The 17906-nt window shown below is 40.6% G+C and overlaps 1 protein-coding gene across 1 annotated transcript in view; it reads left to right on the top strand.

The window, feature by feature from the left end:
* TYR (tyrosinase) overlaps positions 1–13126 on the top strand; it is a 42394-nt gene extending 29268 nt beyond the window's left edge. Inside the window, exons 4-5 of the mRNA XM_030951210.1 lie at positions 8584–8765; positions 12650–13126. Of these exons, the coding sequence (XP_030807070.1) occupies positions 8584–8765; positions 12650–12873 (406 nt within the window). The 3' untranslated portion in view covers positions 12874–13126. The remainder of the gene's footprint in view (positions 1–8583; positions 8766–12649) is intronic.
* The last annotated feature ends 4780 nt before the right edge of the window (positions 13127–17906 follow it).

Here is a 17906-nt window from a genome sequence, read left to right as displayed (position 1 = left end):
TGCTTTATGTCAGCTGCCCATTGTGCCTCCATGTTTCAGGTGATCTATTCCACTCAAGTCCACCAAAAAATCCCCACTTTTTGTTCAGAAGATGGGAAAAGGGGAAACAAATGAAGTAGGCTAGATCTTTCCTGAAAATGAATATCCATATTTCAGATGCATGTAATTGATCTACATGAGGAATACACGCTCTGAGAAAAAATATCAGAAGTACAGCGTTATGTGGGAAGACAGCTCCACCAGGCTAAAACATCCTTTTTTTTCTGTTTCATCCAAGTCTATCTTTTAAGTGTTGACAAATCTAGAAGCCCAAGCTGGTGTGGCTACCACAGCTTCATGGTCTTAGGTGCAGCCAGGTTGAGCATGTATTCCCAACCACACACACACACACACACAATGTGTATATATATGTGTATGCACATATGCAAACACACTTGACCAGATATGCAGATCAACACAAAAATGCAGCACTCACACAAAATTCCAATGGCACCAACAGCTTCATCCTCTTCACCTGTTTTGCTGACCATGATGAAAGCCTCTTATGAGAAAACATCCATACATATAGAGATATATACATGCACAGGTGTCTCTGGTGGCTGGCCCAGGGACTGGCACAGGAGTAACTTCACAGACATACTGCGAGGGTTTGGGGAAGAGGCAAAGTTGTCCAAAGTTCCTTGCTGCATGCTGCAGCTTGGAATTGATGATGGAAGCCCCTGGATGTTCTCCAGGAGCTGGGACTAGACAGAATAAGCACTGTAACCCTGGGCAATCCTCAGCAGTGATTCACCAGTGGGGGACACAGCCTCAAAGGCTTTGGATGGGTTTTCACAATAATTGAGGGCAGCATCTTAATTTTTAATCAGACGGTGTAACTTGTTTACAACCTTCCTGAGAGTCCCTGTAGTGTCTTTAGCCAACTTAAAACAAAAGAACAAAAAAGAATACTGCAATATAACTGCATATGTTGGCAAACAGTGCAGTGCCTTGACTTCACAGCCTCAGCATCAGCACCTCTTCCAGGAGTGAAGCACTGATCTTTCTCCCAAATGCTTGGGATGGGAATTACCTGAGGTGACTTTGCAATACTAGCTGACTAGTGCCAACTTTTAAAGTGATGACTACTGTGTAATCACAGTCCTTGGGCTGGCATTTCAGCTTTCTTTAATTTATTTCCTTTTTCTTTTCTTTCCAAATGCAAATACATGTTGCTTGCCAGATTTCTTCTTACAGCATGTCAGATCTCATGACACTGAAACAAACTGTATAAATGAGCTCTAAGCAACAATGCTCTGTATTCCTTCTGACATAGTCCGTCTGACCTTGCCTCAGTCTCACAACTGGAGATGAGGAATGAAAGCCTCCGTGTCAAACCTGGCACAACCAAGTACATGGCTTTGGATTTGAACCTGACAAATTTATTAGTGGATTACAAAGTAGATGTCTAGCAGGTGAGTAGTTAATACTGAGAGCAGGCTCGGCTGAGGCAAAATTTTATCAGGCTATTGAGAAACAGAGGGCACAATTTCAATGTTGCTTCAAGTCAGTTTGACCTAGCACATAGGTTAGGAAGAAGAAAAGTCCTACTTGGCGATTAGTGCTGCCCAGAGATGCTCACCTCAGTTTCTCCCTTGTGCTGGTACTGGCTATCACACAAAAGAATAATGAATCAGATCAGCTTTATCTCTTTATCAGATAACAGCTTCATCTCACCTAAACTATCCCGGAAAAATGCAAATAAAGGGGAAGTTTGGTTTTAAAGCAAACCAGTTTCTTAATCCTGCTTATGGCATTGTTGTGCAAATGCTTACAGGGAAAGTGAGGACAAGGAGGCAGGAGGGAATCTGTACTGTGTCCTCTGCAGTGCAAAGGACCCAGAGTGACCATGAGCCTTCATCATAAGGTGGCTGCAGTCCTCCACTGGGCATACCTGCAATGCCACTCTTGTTCCTTGTTGCGTGACAGAAATTCATGCAGAGGAACTTCACCCCCTCTTCTTCCCTCTTCACCACTCTTCAGCTCTCTCCAGCTGTCCTTCACTGCAAGGTAAAACACTGGATTAAATTTTTCTGTTAAATCTTCCTGAAGAGACAGTCAGTTTACATTATGAGCCAGTGCCTCAATGTTAGAAATGGATATTTAAAGTCTGGTTTCTCCTCTTACACTCAGTCACTCAAGAGTACCTCTGCCCATGACTGTGGTAGAGCACTTGGGAATGTGTGGCCCTTATAAGGACGCTTTGCAAAATTATAAAGAAAAATGCCAACTCTTATTTTTTTACTCTGCTTTTTCTAGATTTTAAGATTTCCTTCCTGTGAGCAGCATCTTTTTCAGAGTGCACAACACTATCTGGAACAGTAGGAAGGAACCCAGCCTACACACAGCAATGCTTTTATACTCTGCCTGGTATTTCCCACTGGCAGCATAAACCAAGTTATTTCTTGGCTCATACTTTCATTAGTTATAATCCCATTGCATATATTATTCATAAAATAATATGAATTCATACTTTCAGTAAGAAAATATATATTGGTGGCCTTTTTTTAAAACATCCTCAAATCAATCCTACTTTCCCACCACTCATTAAACCAAGGTGGGTTTGTTTGTTTGGGTTTTTTAATTAATTTTCTGCTATGGCTCATTTAATTTCATTTTGTATAACCTGGTATGTATGGAGCAGAACAAATAAAACACTTGAGTCTATTTATACACAATTAAATAGAAGTGATATATCCATGTCTTTTATAGATGGCTTTAATTTTCACCATATCACACTAAAATGTTTTGCAAAAGCAAAAAGTATATTTTCCCTGAATGAAAAATTTAAACTGACAAAGCATCTACATACCAGGTGGGCGTCATTATAGCCTTTTCCCACATACCAATACTTTGGAACCTATTAAAGCTGGTACACACAAGTATTAAGCTCATCAGCAGTTACAGTGACCCATATAGAGATATACAGAAAAAATTTAAGTAAAATTGAGACTCCATGCTTTGCAGTGGTATAACCTAACTCTTAGGAGTGCCACAGTTTGGTACAAACTGACCGCAGAGCTGAGGTCCCATGCCCCTACAGTGTGGCTGGTGTGAATTTAGCTAAGTTATTTTTACTCTCTGCCTGTTTTGTGTAGAGTAAAATGAGTCCTGGAAGGGTGTCTAAGAATTTTCCAATATGCAGGAAAAATATTCTTTGCCTTATGGCTTTTTGGGAATCCTTCTGATCTGATTACCTTCCTTAGCTATTTCTGCATCAAATATGGCCTATGACTGAATCAGAGCTTAAGTGACAGTGAATTTATCATGTCCCATGATCAGTTTTTCCAAGGTTTAAATACAAACATAAGCCTCATCTTCAGGTGTCTAAATCCAACCCATTCTACAATATTAAAATTCTGTTTCCTACCACAAAAAATAATCTTTGCACGGGGTGTTGATCATCATAATCTAGTAATTACTTTGATATTACACCCACTAGAAAATTATTTCTACTTTGGAAATGTGCTTTAGATAGACTGGGCCTCTCTGAGCACTAAATGTGGGACAGAGCATCTTCCAAAATTCGAATTAGTCTCCAATCTCTTTCAGTTCTTGGGCCTCTTATTTAGGACATTCAATTTGGGCGCTTTGATTTCTTCAAGAGAATGAAGTCTTCCAAATGCAAACAAATTTTTTTCTAATCTAGACAGAACTACTGAGGAAATACAAATGGTATTATGGGCCATCAGGAGACTAACCTCTACTTAATTTAGTTATTTTCCACGTTTTAAATTTATCTTTCTTAAGCTTTGATTGACTGGAACCCTTCTAGGTAGACCTATCATCCTCAAGGATTTATGGTTTATTGCTGCTAATCCTAGGCTGGATTCTCCCAATTTCCATTCTCTGAATAAAATTCCCAAAAACTTTGGGTTATCTCTTCTCTACTTCCCTTTATCCCTCCTTGTCTTCCCACCATGCTCACATCCCATCTGCTCCCATAGCACTGCCAACATCTCCCAAGTGATGCTAATCTAGCTGGAACTGCAATGCTAAAAAAGCCTCTGGAAAATATCACTTCCAGCTATACAAAAAGCTACTGATCTGTTTGCTGCCTTTGTCTAGATGGTGAGGAATAAAAAGTAACCAACCAGACCTCTGCAGGAGCCAGAGATTTCTCTCCTTCTCACTAAACTTATGTCCAGTACTCCTTTTTTTCTTTTTTTCAGGCACAGAATTAATATGGAGATTGGATATAGCAGAGCTTGATCTGAACTTTAGATGTCCTTTTTGTTACTTTTAGTTAAATTACAGCAAGAAAAGGAGGCAATATGGAATAAAATGGCCCTGAAGATGCCCTTACCTCATGGTCCTGCTTTGATAGGCTCTCAGATCCAGGGAAGGATGCAGAGGTTCATATGAAGAGAACATAAAAGCAGTGGTTTGCCAAGATAACGAACAATTTGAGGGAGTTAAGGTCTGCTGCTTTGCCACAAACATGACTTTTCTACCAGGAACTTTGTCACTCAATGAAGGGACCAGCTAATTACCTCAGCATGTAGCATTAATTCTGCAGACCTAGGCTCTTCCAAAGCTGCAGCTCCTAAGAACAGAACAGGAAATAACCACCCATTTTCAAGATGTTAAAGGGAAATAACTTACATGAATGCATAAGGGAAGAAAAGAAAAACTTCTGTCAACTGTAAGCAGATCAACATCTGATGATGGGAATGCTGATTTCTTTCTGTCATGGAAACCACATGCCTGTTATTGTATTAAATAACTGTCTCTGTAGATCAAGGCACATGGAAGAATTGTGGTGATCCATCATAGCTGTTCAAATGTGTTCTCTTTGCCTTCAGGAAAGGACAGCCCTGCATGACAGAGAAAACCTTTGATGCTAACTGCCTTAAATATAGCCAGGGCTGGAGAAAGCACCTTATTTGAAGAAAAAGGTATTCTGCAGTGTTTTACTCAGTGGTCACAGTACTCTGAAACAAAAAGAGAGTGTGATTACTTTCTCCAAATACACTTTTTTTTTCCCCAAATCTTTTCAATTAAGTCCCCAAGGACAGGAGCATTGTGCCAGTGTCACCACCTGGCTGACAGCAAAAGCCATAGGCTACTTCAGGATTTCAGTTTTCCTTAAAAATGTATTTAGGGAGCTAATGGACTTGACTGGGGAGTCATAAAATGTAACTCTCTGATATGAGATGGCTTATGGTGCCCAAGGAGAACCATTTGTACTTTACCAATAAAAATACAGCTGAAGGCATACCCTGTCCATGGGTTTTTCTCCCCAGCTGGATGCCATTGGGAGTTTTCTTTTTCCATTAAGCTGGGAAACTGTTCATGAAAAGCAAGAATAAGGTTCTTTTCCCTAAGTCACAAAATATGAAGGAAGGGAAATGGCAGTGCCCCCAGAAGTGCCCTCTTAAGAGGAGAAATACAAACAGATGAAGTACATGTTAAAATTATTACTGATATACTACATCTGTCAATTTTCTCACACAAAATTAAAAAAATCCCATGAACACTCTTGAAAACACAAATCACTATGCATTATCTGTCCAGGAAAAAAATAGTGCTTTGATCAAGATGGGAAGAAGCCTTTAAATTGAAATAATAAATGCAACTTCACCCAATCAGTTTTTTAGCAAGCAGAATATGATCCTAATCTTTTAAAGTGTCATATGAAACCCAAAAGCAAAAAGCCAAAGACTACCACAAGATAAATGCACATGACTAGCTGTTCTGAAGGGAGTAGAAGAAAATGTGACTCTTAAAGCTTTAAAGAATATTTCTGAGATTCCTATGGTGACATACAGATATGTTCAATGAAAGAGATTTCAGCCAGGGTGGTAAGATCTTGTGCCAGCTGATAGAGAGAACTGTTCCCAAACAACTCAATGAATTGTGCAACACATCATGTGCATCAGCAACACTCATCACATCAGGATTTAGAGGCATATGATCACATCTGAATCTAAAGATCAGCAGCAAGGGCAGGCAATTCAATGCTCCTGCTACTGCTAAGCAAATCTTGATACCTCATGTGGGAACCACACTGCAAATGAAGGAATCCAAAAGAAGGAATCCAAAAGTACATATGTTCATTTCCATGGAAATGTTTTGCATTTGCATTCTGCTTGAAAGATTACTGGCTTAAGGGTTCTTACTAAAAGCTCTTATGCAACAGCAACACTTAACTCATGCAGCAAGGATGATGCATTTCGGGGCATTTCTTGCAAAGCTATTTCAGGCAGATGATGAGTTTTAGCTCTGAACCTTGTGCTTATCAGCCGCCCAAATTTTCAGATTGTGACTGCTCAGCATTTTCTAAAAATCAGGCCCCAGGAAGTACCTCAGATTGAGCATTCCATAGTTAGAGTATGTATCATCACCAGACATTAAAAACCTGATCCAAGTCCCACCTCTGCCTTAAAATATTACCATGTTCCCACAACCAGAGTATCTCTGCACCCCTAACAACCTTGTGCTGCAGAGAAGAGCTATCTCAGCTCCCATCTAAAACTGCTAGGGAAATAAAGCTCTGATAGTCAGGGTACTTTACCCAAGGCATGAGTAAGAGCCAGGCAGGGAAAAGACTGGAGTATAACACATTCCCACACCCCACCCCTCCTCAAGCTTAATTATTCCATTATATTCTATTTCTTTTTTATTGATTAGTGATTTTCTTCATGCTGTTCTTCAAAGATTACAGAGTTTCTGTTCAAACTTTCTTAAGATAGCGCCAGCTGAAGTCTTCATATTATTTAAACTTATCCATCTGAAAGCTTCAACTAAATATTATTATTCAGATAAGAGTTTATCCAGACAGCATTGATGAAATTAATTGAAGAAGAGAGACACAAATGAAGATTTTAATCAAAATTAATACCTGCATTGTAAAGGGTAGACAAGGTATATGATCACAGTTGTGTTTTCATTTATTAGAGTTTTTGATCCTAAAAAGAGATGGCCCTACCTCTATTTTGATGAGTATGAGAGGGCTTTAATTTGGTATGCTATGCAGAGTGTGCATATCAATATTTCTGCCCAAAAATAAGAGGTAGAAATCTGCTGGCAGAGTTCCTTGATATCCTGATCCTCATACCCCTGAGATCCTCAAACCCCTGAGCACTTGCATTTAGGAACTGTATTTCTGAGATAACCCAAGTCCCTGAACAGCTGGGGGTGGAACAGGGGAGGGAAGTCCATGTCCTTTGGGCAGTGGCCAGTGTTGGGGAGGAGCAACTGTTGAGCTAAGATCTCCATTAAAGCACAATTTACAGGTCTCTTTAGACCATTTCTATCCCTTATAACTAATAAATGAATCCAGAAATGCCTCCCTGAGCCTAATGTTGATAATTACCTCTCACCAGTATCTTTGGCTTGAGTATGGAGTCCTCTTTCCTCATGCAGAAGATACCTGCATCTTCTTGCCCTGTGACATTTTTCCACCTTCCCTTTTCCAACCTGGCGCATTCAGGTGAATAAACACAAAGGGATCAGAGAAAGGGTTTGAGGATTGAAAGTGAAGAGTTGACCAGAAAAAAAGCTCAAAGGGAGGAGAACTGAGAATGTTTTGGAAGGTTCTTAATTTTGCTTTCCACACATTCAGTGGTGCCACTATACACTTCCCCTACTGCAGCCTTTAAGCTTTCTGCATCCAAGTTAAAGAGCAGACACACAGCCCTGTGGTGAGAGACACCTAATGGAAGAAATTTTGGAACAGAAATATGGAATGGAGCAGCTGAGGCTGGAGGCATGGGGAACAGCTTCTATTGGGTTTACATGGCAAGGTTCTGGCAATTATGGGGCTACAGGTTTGGCTTCTGCCAGAAGGTGACAGAAACTGTCCCCATGTCAGATGGAGCTTGTTCCAGCTGGCTGCAAGATAGACCTGACACTGGACAGAGCTTGACACTGGCAGTGCCTCTGGATAACATATTTAAGAAGAGGTAAAATAAAGCTGCACAGCAGCTGGGAGAGAAGAATGTGTTAAACTACATGGCAGACACTGAGGTCAGTGAAGAACTCTGGTTGGAGAAAGACATTTTACTGACAGCTGACCTGCTTTGTCAGCTTATCAATTCTTCCTCAGATGCTTCCACTCCTTTGGTGATATCCATAGAATCATGATATAACTCATACTTCACTGAAAACCCTTGCTAAGAAATTAGAGAAAGAGGAACAGGACAGAGCAGCTAGAAACAAGACCATTCAAAACTAGCTACAAATGTTTCAGAGAGTGAGAAGGAAGGACTGAGGTCTTTAATACATTTCTCTCTAGTCCTCAAAACCACATGAATTGCTGAGCACAGAAAGAGAGTGATTTACCTTTATGGAATTCCAAAGCACGTTCAGACTCTTTGCAGCAGCACAGGCATTTGCTTTTTGTAGCCTTGCATAGGAACTCAGCACTGAAGTGGATAACCCCAAATTTGGAAATTTGGAAAGCATTACACACACAAACACAAGACATTGCATGCAACTCTGTCTCCAGCATTTGAAAAAAACCCATCAGTTTCTTTTAATCTTCAAGAAGAAAAATTCTGCTAATCCCCATCATTAATTAACATGCTTTCTCTTCCACAGCATTTTTGAACGATGGTTAAGAAGACACAGGCCCATGCTAGAAGTATACCCAGCAGCTAATGCACCAATTGGGCACAATCGAGAAAATTACATGGTCCCCTTCATCCCTCTTTACAGAAATGGAGAATTTTTTAAACCCTCAAGAGAGCTGGGCTATGACTATGAATATCTGCAAGAACCAGGTAATGTCATAATTTTGGGTGAAAGGGAAAATGTAAAATTTGTTGCCTAAAACCTGGAATATGTCTGTCTTATGAGAAGATAAAAAATCCTTCTAATTCCAGATTTTTTCAAAAAACTTTAAAAGACTGGGCAATCACTAATTGTATAAGGTTCAAAAAAGGGGAAGTGTAAGATTCTGCACCTGAGATGGGGCAATCCTGGATGAATGGACAGATTGGGGAATGAGATGCAGAAAATACTTAGTCCAGGTGCTGGAATATAAGCTCATGAAACAGCCAGATCAAGACCAGAAATACATATACATATTTCTTATTCAGACATTAGTTTCTTAAACTCCTTTTATTGCTAGAATTGTACAACTCAGACAAAGTAGCAAATACCATGACTTTCAGGAATTCTGAATCCTGAAATTGTACTGCAAGAGGAAGGAAATGGTAAAATACTTATCATCCAAAAATTAATTTTTGCTGTCTCTTGGACTCTTGCCTTTTCCCAGGGGAGCACATAGTCCTCAGAAAAAGGAAATCCTATTAAATTCTGCCTATGTTTTTAACAGGGGTAAGGAAAGTAGTTCCTTAATTATTCTGAAAGATCAACACAATGAATGAAATTCAACCTTGTTCAGAAAGCCCAGATAATCCTCAGATGTCGCTCAACCCCTTGGTAATCTCCTGAGAAGAAGCAAGCTTAAGCTATTTCTTATCTGAAGGGAAGAACTGGTTACAAATGGAAAATGGTTGGACTCTCAAATTACAGACACAGATTCTCTCACTCCAGTGTATAAGTACAGACTTTTCTTTAGAAGAAGAGAAAGTCTGTGATTGGCAAACAGGAAGTACTGGACAAGTAGGAAACATTTAAGAAAGAAAAAAAAATCAGTAAAAAGATCTTGGTCATCAAGAAAAGGCAGCATTTCTGCAGATCTTCCAGATGAGGAAGAAGTGTTTAAGGTGGAGGAAGAGAACAAGACAGAATGAGGAATGCGCACACAAGATCTGGCCCCATCCTATTCTCAAAACCTGTCTTGTTTGCTCTTAAAGAAAGTGGTTTGGGGGTGATTTTGGTTGTTCTGGGTTGACAGGTGGAATAGATGGCCTTGGGGGTCTTTTCCAATGTTGATGATTCTGTGAATCTGTGAAGAGCAGCAGTTCTGACTTACAGTACCAGCAACTTAGAAGAGATGAAGTAGGTCTAAACTGAGCATGGTGAGGCTGGTTAAGAAAGATGAGAAATAAAACTTGGAAAGAATCCAATGACAAAATGGCTTTTTAATGCTAAATTATATTGTTGTTGTGTCCCTGAGGAAAAACTGATGCCTGTAGCTCTGCTTTCCTCTGCAAAGCAAATCAGTGTGTAAGAGTACATAGTTTTAATTGCAGCTGCATTTATTTTTGTAAGTATGACAGTGCTGAAGCAGAAGTGGTATCAGTGTGTATGGAAATCCATCCCTCAGGACTCCAAGGCTCATGTCACAGTGCTGGGGAGCTGCTCTGAGCAGAAGCTGGAGCAGACACCCAGCTTTCTGTGACATGAGAACTGTGACCTGTAAAATGTCCACAATCTACATGGCTGCATGAAAACAAACAAGAGTTAGCATCAATAACAGAGATTTGGAAGATTAATGGCACCACCTAGCAATAGCTGTCAAAAGAAGTTAGTCTGTTAAGAGCTGTTTCAAGAGTTATATTTCAGCACCAGCACTAAGTTTCTTCTGTATTTTTTTCCTTCTTTCAGAAATGAAAACAGACAAATTTACAGATGCAGTCTTGACTTTTGCCCAGAAAATCTCTCTCTCTCACACTGTGACGAGTTCTATAGAACACAGAGTCATTAAGATCGGAAAAGACTTCTATGATCATGAAGTGCAAGAACAAAACCAGCACTGTCAACCCCACCAAACCATACCTTAGTAGTACATCCAATGATTTTTGAACACTTCCAGGGATGGTGATTCTACTATTTCCCCCAGCAGCCTGTTCCAGTGCTCGACAATCTTTCCACTAAAAAAGATTTTCCAAGCTGTAATAGTGAGGAAACTGATAAAATCTGTAGGAGCTGGGAACTTTTCAACGCTACAAAGAAAACTAACCATGCCTTAAAGCTGAGGGACTCCATAACTGGAATCTCTCCTAGCTCATCTTTCTAATTTTGATTGTGGAAGTCTCACAGGTACTTTTTTGAACATCCAGAAGTACAGAACCAGTGTACAACAAACACACAAGAAATGGCAGAAACCAATGATCCCACTCCCCCTTCATGCCTAGTTTAAAGACTTCTAAAACAACCCTGCTAATTCCTGGGCCATGATCCTTTTCTTCCTCTGACTCAGGTGTACCCCATCCAACATGAGCAGGCCTGATGCTGTGTAAGCCACCCTGTGGATAGAAGCCCCAAACTCCACTTATGGTACCAGTCTCTTGGCCATGTATTGATCTGTTGAGTGCTCCTATTCCTTTCAGCATTTTCCCCTAGCATTGAAGGAATGGAGGAGAATACTACCTGAACACCTACTCCTTTAACTGCCCTGAAGTCCCTTTAGATTACCCTGGGACTTCTTCCTTCGGTCTCACCCCTATCCACCTGGAATACCAATAGAGGGTAGTCAGGGGGCCACACAAATCAGGCAGCTTCCTGGCTACAGCCCTTACCCAGGCCCTGGCAGGTAGCATCTTTTCAGAGCATAATGCATGTAACAGCATGCTTTTAGAGGATATATGCATTGTTTTTCTGGGCACCAGCGAAAATGCAACATAACAGGAAGACATTTACAGCCTTTGTGGGAGTACAGCATTCTAAATATGGTTGAGTACATCTAAATCAGTCCAGATGCATAAAGAGCATTCAGAAATAAACCACCATAGGAGTTCCCAGAGAAGGTGCCCACTGAGGTGTTCTTTCTTTTCCCTACTAGCTAGTAATTACTGCTAATAATGGTCTTAGAGATAATAACTGGGAGATGTGGATTCCAAATCTTCCATGGCCCAAGTGGACAAATATCATTATTTTTCAAATTCAAGCCAGCATGTTGCTAGATGCATTTTGAACAGGTTTCTTTCCAGCCTCTGCTGTGAAGTGAGAGCCCCGTATGGCAGGGTTTTCATCACTTATTAAACCATAGCAAGAAAAACACACACACACACAATTCACATCACAAAGCCTGAAGGCAGCTGATCATCTAATAGTGAGAAGCTTCCCTGGATTCACCAAAGAGGATTTGTTGTGCAGAATGACCATAGAATAGTTGTCTACTGCCTCTCCCCACAGAGGAACTGTCAAGGCAAGTGGAATGCAGGTTCACAATTAGTAAAAGGAAGTTTTTCCCCCATCCAATATGCAGTTAATGAATGTAGTTAAGGCAGGGATGTTTTTGCTGCTAAAAGCTGTGATAAAATTTCAATGAGCAGCTTGAAAAGATGATGGAAGGAGAAAAAAAATCCTCCAAAGACTGTTACACACAACACCACAACATCTGGTTCAGGAAATTCCTGACCTGCAAATTTTGGAGGCTGGGTAAGTATTTTGTAGGCATTGTAATAACTTGACCTTTCCTTAAACTCTCCCCAGTGTTCTGCCTCAGTTACTGTTGCCAGAGGATGCTGAGCTAGCAGCACCTTTGGCACACAGTATCAAGCTTTTGGGTTACAGTCTGAAGATTTGACAAAACCATGAGGAGCAGTGGGGACGGAGAACTCTGTGCCAGCTTTGGACATGAAGATTGAGACTATCAGGGCTGAAGAGAATTCTTTAAAACTATTTGTGGCTCTCAGATAATTTCTACCAATCTTGTCTCTTTATATTCAGCCTTCCAGTATAGAACTTCCATAAACTGACTGTGCATTGCATCAAGTAAAATGATCTTTCTTTTTCTGTTTGATTTTTCAAGCCCTTCAGTCTTTCCAAGACTTTTTGACACCCTATCTTCAGGAAGCCCGTCAGATCTGGGCTTGGTTGGTCGGAGCAGCTGTGTTTGGAGGCATTGTTACTGCTGCGCTCACAGGGCTCGTCAGAGCCTGTCGGAAGAAAAAAGGAGGAACTTCTTCAGAGATTCAACCCTTGCTCATAGAAAGTGAAGATTACAACAATATAAGTTATCAGTCCAATTTCTAGAGGCCTCCAGTAACTCAGTCATGTTACTACAGTGCTAATCAAGCATGCAGTGTTTGATTGATGTTTACAAATACCTTGTTGAGGTGTGCTGCAGAAGCAGGATGGGCCATCTCAAGTCTCTTTTAATCTCCAATGTTGTAGCATCTTATCAGATGCACTCCTAAAAAAATCTCCCAGATTCAACATAAGCTATGATGCCACCCAAAGAACACCATGTATTTCCTATGCTTGATTAAATAATGCTCCTATGAAACCACACTGGCTTGTGTGGTGGATTTAATTCTATTTTATTTGCTTTTTAACAACCATAAATTGGGTCTAATTCTGCTGTCCAATCTATGTGTTTGGCACATGGATACAGTCACAGGTGCCTGACTGCATAATTGGTGCTACACCCACTCTGTGTTTGAATGTAAGAGCAAAAAGAACCCTTTAGTTCAGTTAGCAAAATATATAGTGACTGAGCAGACTGACTGTCTCATAGACAAATTTTCTTCTCATATAGGAGTTTTCCCTCCAGTTCCTATAATGTCCCATAATGTTTGTCCTTGACTGAATGCCATCAGCAGAAGAAAGGAAGCTTAGAAACCACTTCTCACTTGATTTAAATGCTCATTAATTGCTGTCTTCTATACTGCCTTGCATTTATCTGGAGAGCTGGGTGATTTTTAGGAGAGGAAACCTGGTCTCACCATGCCCACCTCTGTTCCACTTGACCTAATGACAGCTCACATTATGGCTGACTATTGGTTGCTCAGTATGCACAGATTCCACAACGTGACCCACTTGAAACAAAACAAAGTGTGGTGGGCTGACCCTGGCTGGATAGCAGATGCCCACCAAAGCTGGTCTATCACTGCCCTCCTCATTCTGCATGGCACAGATAATAGATGGAAAAGTTCACGTGACAAGATAAGGACAGGGAGCGATCATTCACCAAATACTGTTACGAGCAAAACAGACTTCATTTGGGAAAATTAGTTTAATTTTAATTTCCTGCCAACCAAAAGTCAGAATAGGATAATGAGAAATAATAATAATAGTAAAAAAATACACCTTCCCAACCCCTCCCTTCTTCCCAGGCTCAAATCCAGATTTCTCTACATTCTCCATGCCAGCAGCACAGGGGGATGGGGAACTGGGGGCTGTTATATCTAAGATATAAAGACCCATTCAGGTCTTTAGAGGGAGGGAGAGTGAAAATCCTGTAAATTATCAGGGGCTTCCCAGGGAGAGTCTCCTGTTGGACTCTGGAGCTTGTATGCTTCTGGGCTCCCCAGTCCTGGAGTTAGAACATGACCAGAATATGCTGGAATTGTGTACCTTAAAAGTCCCAAATGTCCAGCTTTGAGACAGTCTGAATGGCTGTGGCAGTCTGGGACTGACTGGCAGAGCTGTGACCCCTGGCTGGGTGCTTGCCCTGACAGAAATGCCACTCCTGTGTTTCATTAGGTGCTTGGTGAAAAAAGTGCCATTATGCAAAATATTTCAGTGTCAGTAAAGCAATGTCATCCTTTGAAAAGTTGTTCTGATAGAAAAATCCTAACTGTATTAAGCAAGTTTATTTCAGTCTTTTCAGTATTCCATGGTGATAGCATTTCACTTTCACACTGATCAAGTTAATTTTTACCAGATGTCACCCACTTGCAAAAGACATGGCCAACAAGTCATTTCTGGTTCAACTCTTCAGCTCTTCATGTCTTCTCCACAGATCATGAGTGTTCCCTGGGCCTCCCTCCTTAGGCCATGGCAAATCACCATGTGTGAAAGGATCGAAGTGAAGCTTTGGCTCATCAGGTTTTCTAAATCCTACGTTTTGGCAGCTCTTCTTCCTCAAAACCATGGAATGCATAATTTATACTTGTGACCAAACTCATGACCTATTAGTGAAAGTCTGTTTATGCTCTGCCCAGATCATTTACCAATTCCCAGGCAGGCTTCTTCCTTTCCCTTGTCTTCAGTGAAGGATCTAACAGCCCATTTTCTTCCCATTGAAGTTTCATCACAGAGAATTCAAACTAGCTCTAACTGCTGAAAGAGAAGTTTTATCCCTTTCATATTTGTAGGCATACCCCCGAGCAATTATCCCACTCACCATATGACCTAGAGACCACATCTGCTTTGAGAGGGAGCAAAGAATACAGGCCTGCTTCCAACAGTCAGCGTGGTCTGTGGCCAGGAACAGACAGCACAGTGTATATTCATCTTAGTCACTACGACTGAACTTACACAAGCAATACCTGCTGGTTCTCTCCATCGTTGTGGTGTTTCTGCTCAGAGCAGTGGCCTGATGCCAGCTGGGAGTCAAACCCCTTCAGAGAGGTATCTGACTCTGAGCACATGGAATCCCAGCTGCTTCTCTTTTCTGAGCAAAGCTGTTCAGGCTCCTTCAGCACAGGAAGCAAATACTGCTGTGCCAGCTGTGGACTGACAGCACCAACTTTAAAGCAGCTGTTCTGGGACAGGAGAAAATGTCCTGTGGACATGCCCTCCCTTTGGCTTTTTGGGGACCCTGTATCTTAGCTTGGACCAGCCACCTACATTTGGGATGGGTCAGAAAGGAGAGGCCTCATTTATCACCATGGCACTAAATGTTTTCTTGGCCACCAGCACCGCCAGGAGACATTGTGCTTTCTTGTCTGCAAGCTACAAATGCAATGGCACATTCTTCTCAGGGTCACGCTTAGGGCTGTGTTTACTTCTGTGCTGAGATACATGTTGAATTAAATGTTGAAGGACCTCTTTTCTTCATAAATGCTTCCCTGAGAAGCTGGAGCTGCATTTTATTTTTAAATTGGGAATGAGGTAATGCCACAAGGCTGTGCTTGCAATGTGATCTCACAGAATCAGAATGATCAGAGTTTAAACAAAACCCTGCCTTTACCTTTTCCTCTGTCTGGCCAAGGTATCTCAGAACAAGATACTTCCCATTGCCATTAGGCAGATGGATCAGGCTTGGGGAGCTCATCCTGACAGGATCAATGCCAAAACCAATGCTGGTGCTTGAAAATCTAGATCCTGTGTATGTATACCAGGCAACCACATAAACCTTCACCCAGTGGGCACTGAGGTCAGGCTTGTACAAAAGTGCTTGTTAAATGAGAAGCCCACCAGTTTAAATGTCCAGGGATGTATTTGCATCACCATCATCATGTTGTTTCACAGGAAAAAAAAAATCACATAAGAAACCTAGAGCATACCTGATAGCTTCATTATAAGGTACTCAGCTTTGCATGTCTCTGCCCTTTGCTTGACAGAGGCTGTTACCTCTGTCAAGTTCTTCATTTTCTAGCCTAGCCTCTTACTTCCTCAGACTGTTAAGAGTCACATTTAGTCAAGGCAAGACAATAAACAGCTGTCAGTCTTTTTCATTCTGTTCTCCCTTCCACATTTTACCCAAATTTGTATTTTTAGCACCTGGCCTCTCCATTGAGTTAAATCTGTAATTCACCATCTGTGTACCCACATGTGTATGGATGTAAATTTTGAATCGGTCTCCATAGTGAGCTGAAAATTGCCAGCAATGAGACCTTGTCATTAAAAATGGCCTCTAACTGTAATTTTTGTAATAAGCTTTGAATTAGATATGAAATAACTCTTATAACTACAAAATCAACTTATTTCTGCATATTCATCCTTCACCCATTAGAGCTTTCTGTTATCCCATTTCATAAATGGACATTTCCCCAGAGCTCTGTCCATTATCTCCTTCTCTTGAGAGCATCAGTTATGCAGAATTCACATGATGCCAAAAAGTTCTGGAAATCTGATTGATTAATAAAATTTGTAGAAAAACAAGCACTTTCCCCATATACAGGGAAAAAAAATCCTCTTTGAAACAAGAATTTGGCAGCAAACATTAATTCTGGACCCTTGCTGTGGTTGAGCACTTCCAATGACATCCCTTCATGAAACTTGATTCCCTCTCCTTTCCTCCCAGACTGCACTGTCTTATCTGACCAGAAAAGGGATCCCTGGGGGCTCAGTGATGGGACTGTCCCACAGTTTTGATGCTGGTATAGTAGTGGTGATGATACAGGCATGGTGGTGTATGTACACTAATGAACACATGGATTTTAAAGGAATTTGGGTATATAAAAGCAACCCCCTGCTTTTCTTCACTGTTTTCTAGGAAAAGAAACATTCTCAGGCAATAATAAGGAAAAAAGGAATTTTCAGGTCAATTACATATTGTCAACAAATTTTCACACATTTTCCACATAATCAAAACAATGTTAAAATGTTTCTGCTTTGAATTTGCTTCTGGTTTCTTGGAAAACTTAAGCATAACCATTTCAGTGTGCTACATTTTCAAACCGATGTACATCTTCCCAAGCACTTTTGGCAGCAATGTCATGAATATAAATAGTCTGCAGAGTCTCTTAACTCAGGGCAGGGCCATGAACAAGGCTTTTCTTTGCTTTACATGCAAATACAACTTTCCTTGTAATCAGGTTCTGGTTTTCCCCACCAGTGACTAATCATAGGAAATTTTCTACAGCATTTATGTCTTCACTCACCTTCATTCCATTGTGCAACCTATTACAAATAAATAGTCTATACACACCAGAAAAAAACCCATATTTTTGGAAGAAGTGCTAAAAGCTGAAGTTCTTTGCATATGACCCCTTCATGCAAAGGCAATAACATAAAAATAAAAAATGCTGGCTCTTTTGTCACAGAGATGAACGTATCAGGAAGGTGTATTAAAAACTTGAAGGCCTGGACCATTTTCTCATAAATTTATGGCAGATTGGCAAGATGGTGCTCTGCTAAATTTACTATGGACTGATTACATTGTCAGATGACCTGTATGACATAAACACATGGTTAAACAGCTTAAAAAATACCAAATTATCAAAATGACAGTATTTGTACGCAGAAATACTTAATGGTGCAATTATGAGAAAATGTGATTTTTAAAAAAACTGAAGCACCACACACATCCCAGAGTAACAGAGCTACCACAGTCATTAGCTGATAGCAAAATACATATACTCATAGCAAAAATACAAATACTGAAATAACTGTAC

Source organism: Camarhynchus parvulus, chromosome 1, assembly GCF_901933205.1.
Source record: "Camarhynchus parvulus chromosome 1, STF_HiC, whole genome shotgun sequence".
Classification (NCBI taxonomy): domain Eukaryota; kingdom Metazoa; phylum Chordata; class Aves; order Passeriformes; family Thraupidae; genus Camarhynchus; species Camarhynchus parvulus.
This window is presented reverse-complemented; position numbering and strand designations above follow the sequence as displayed.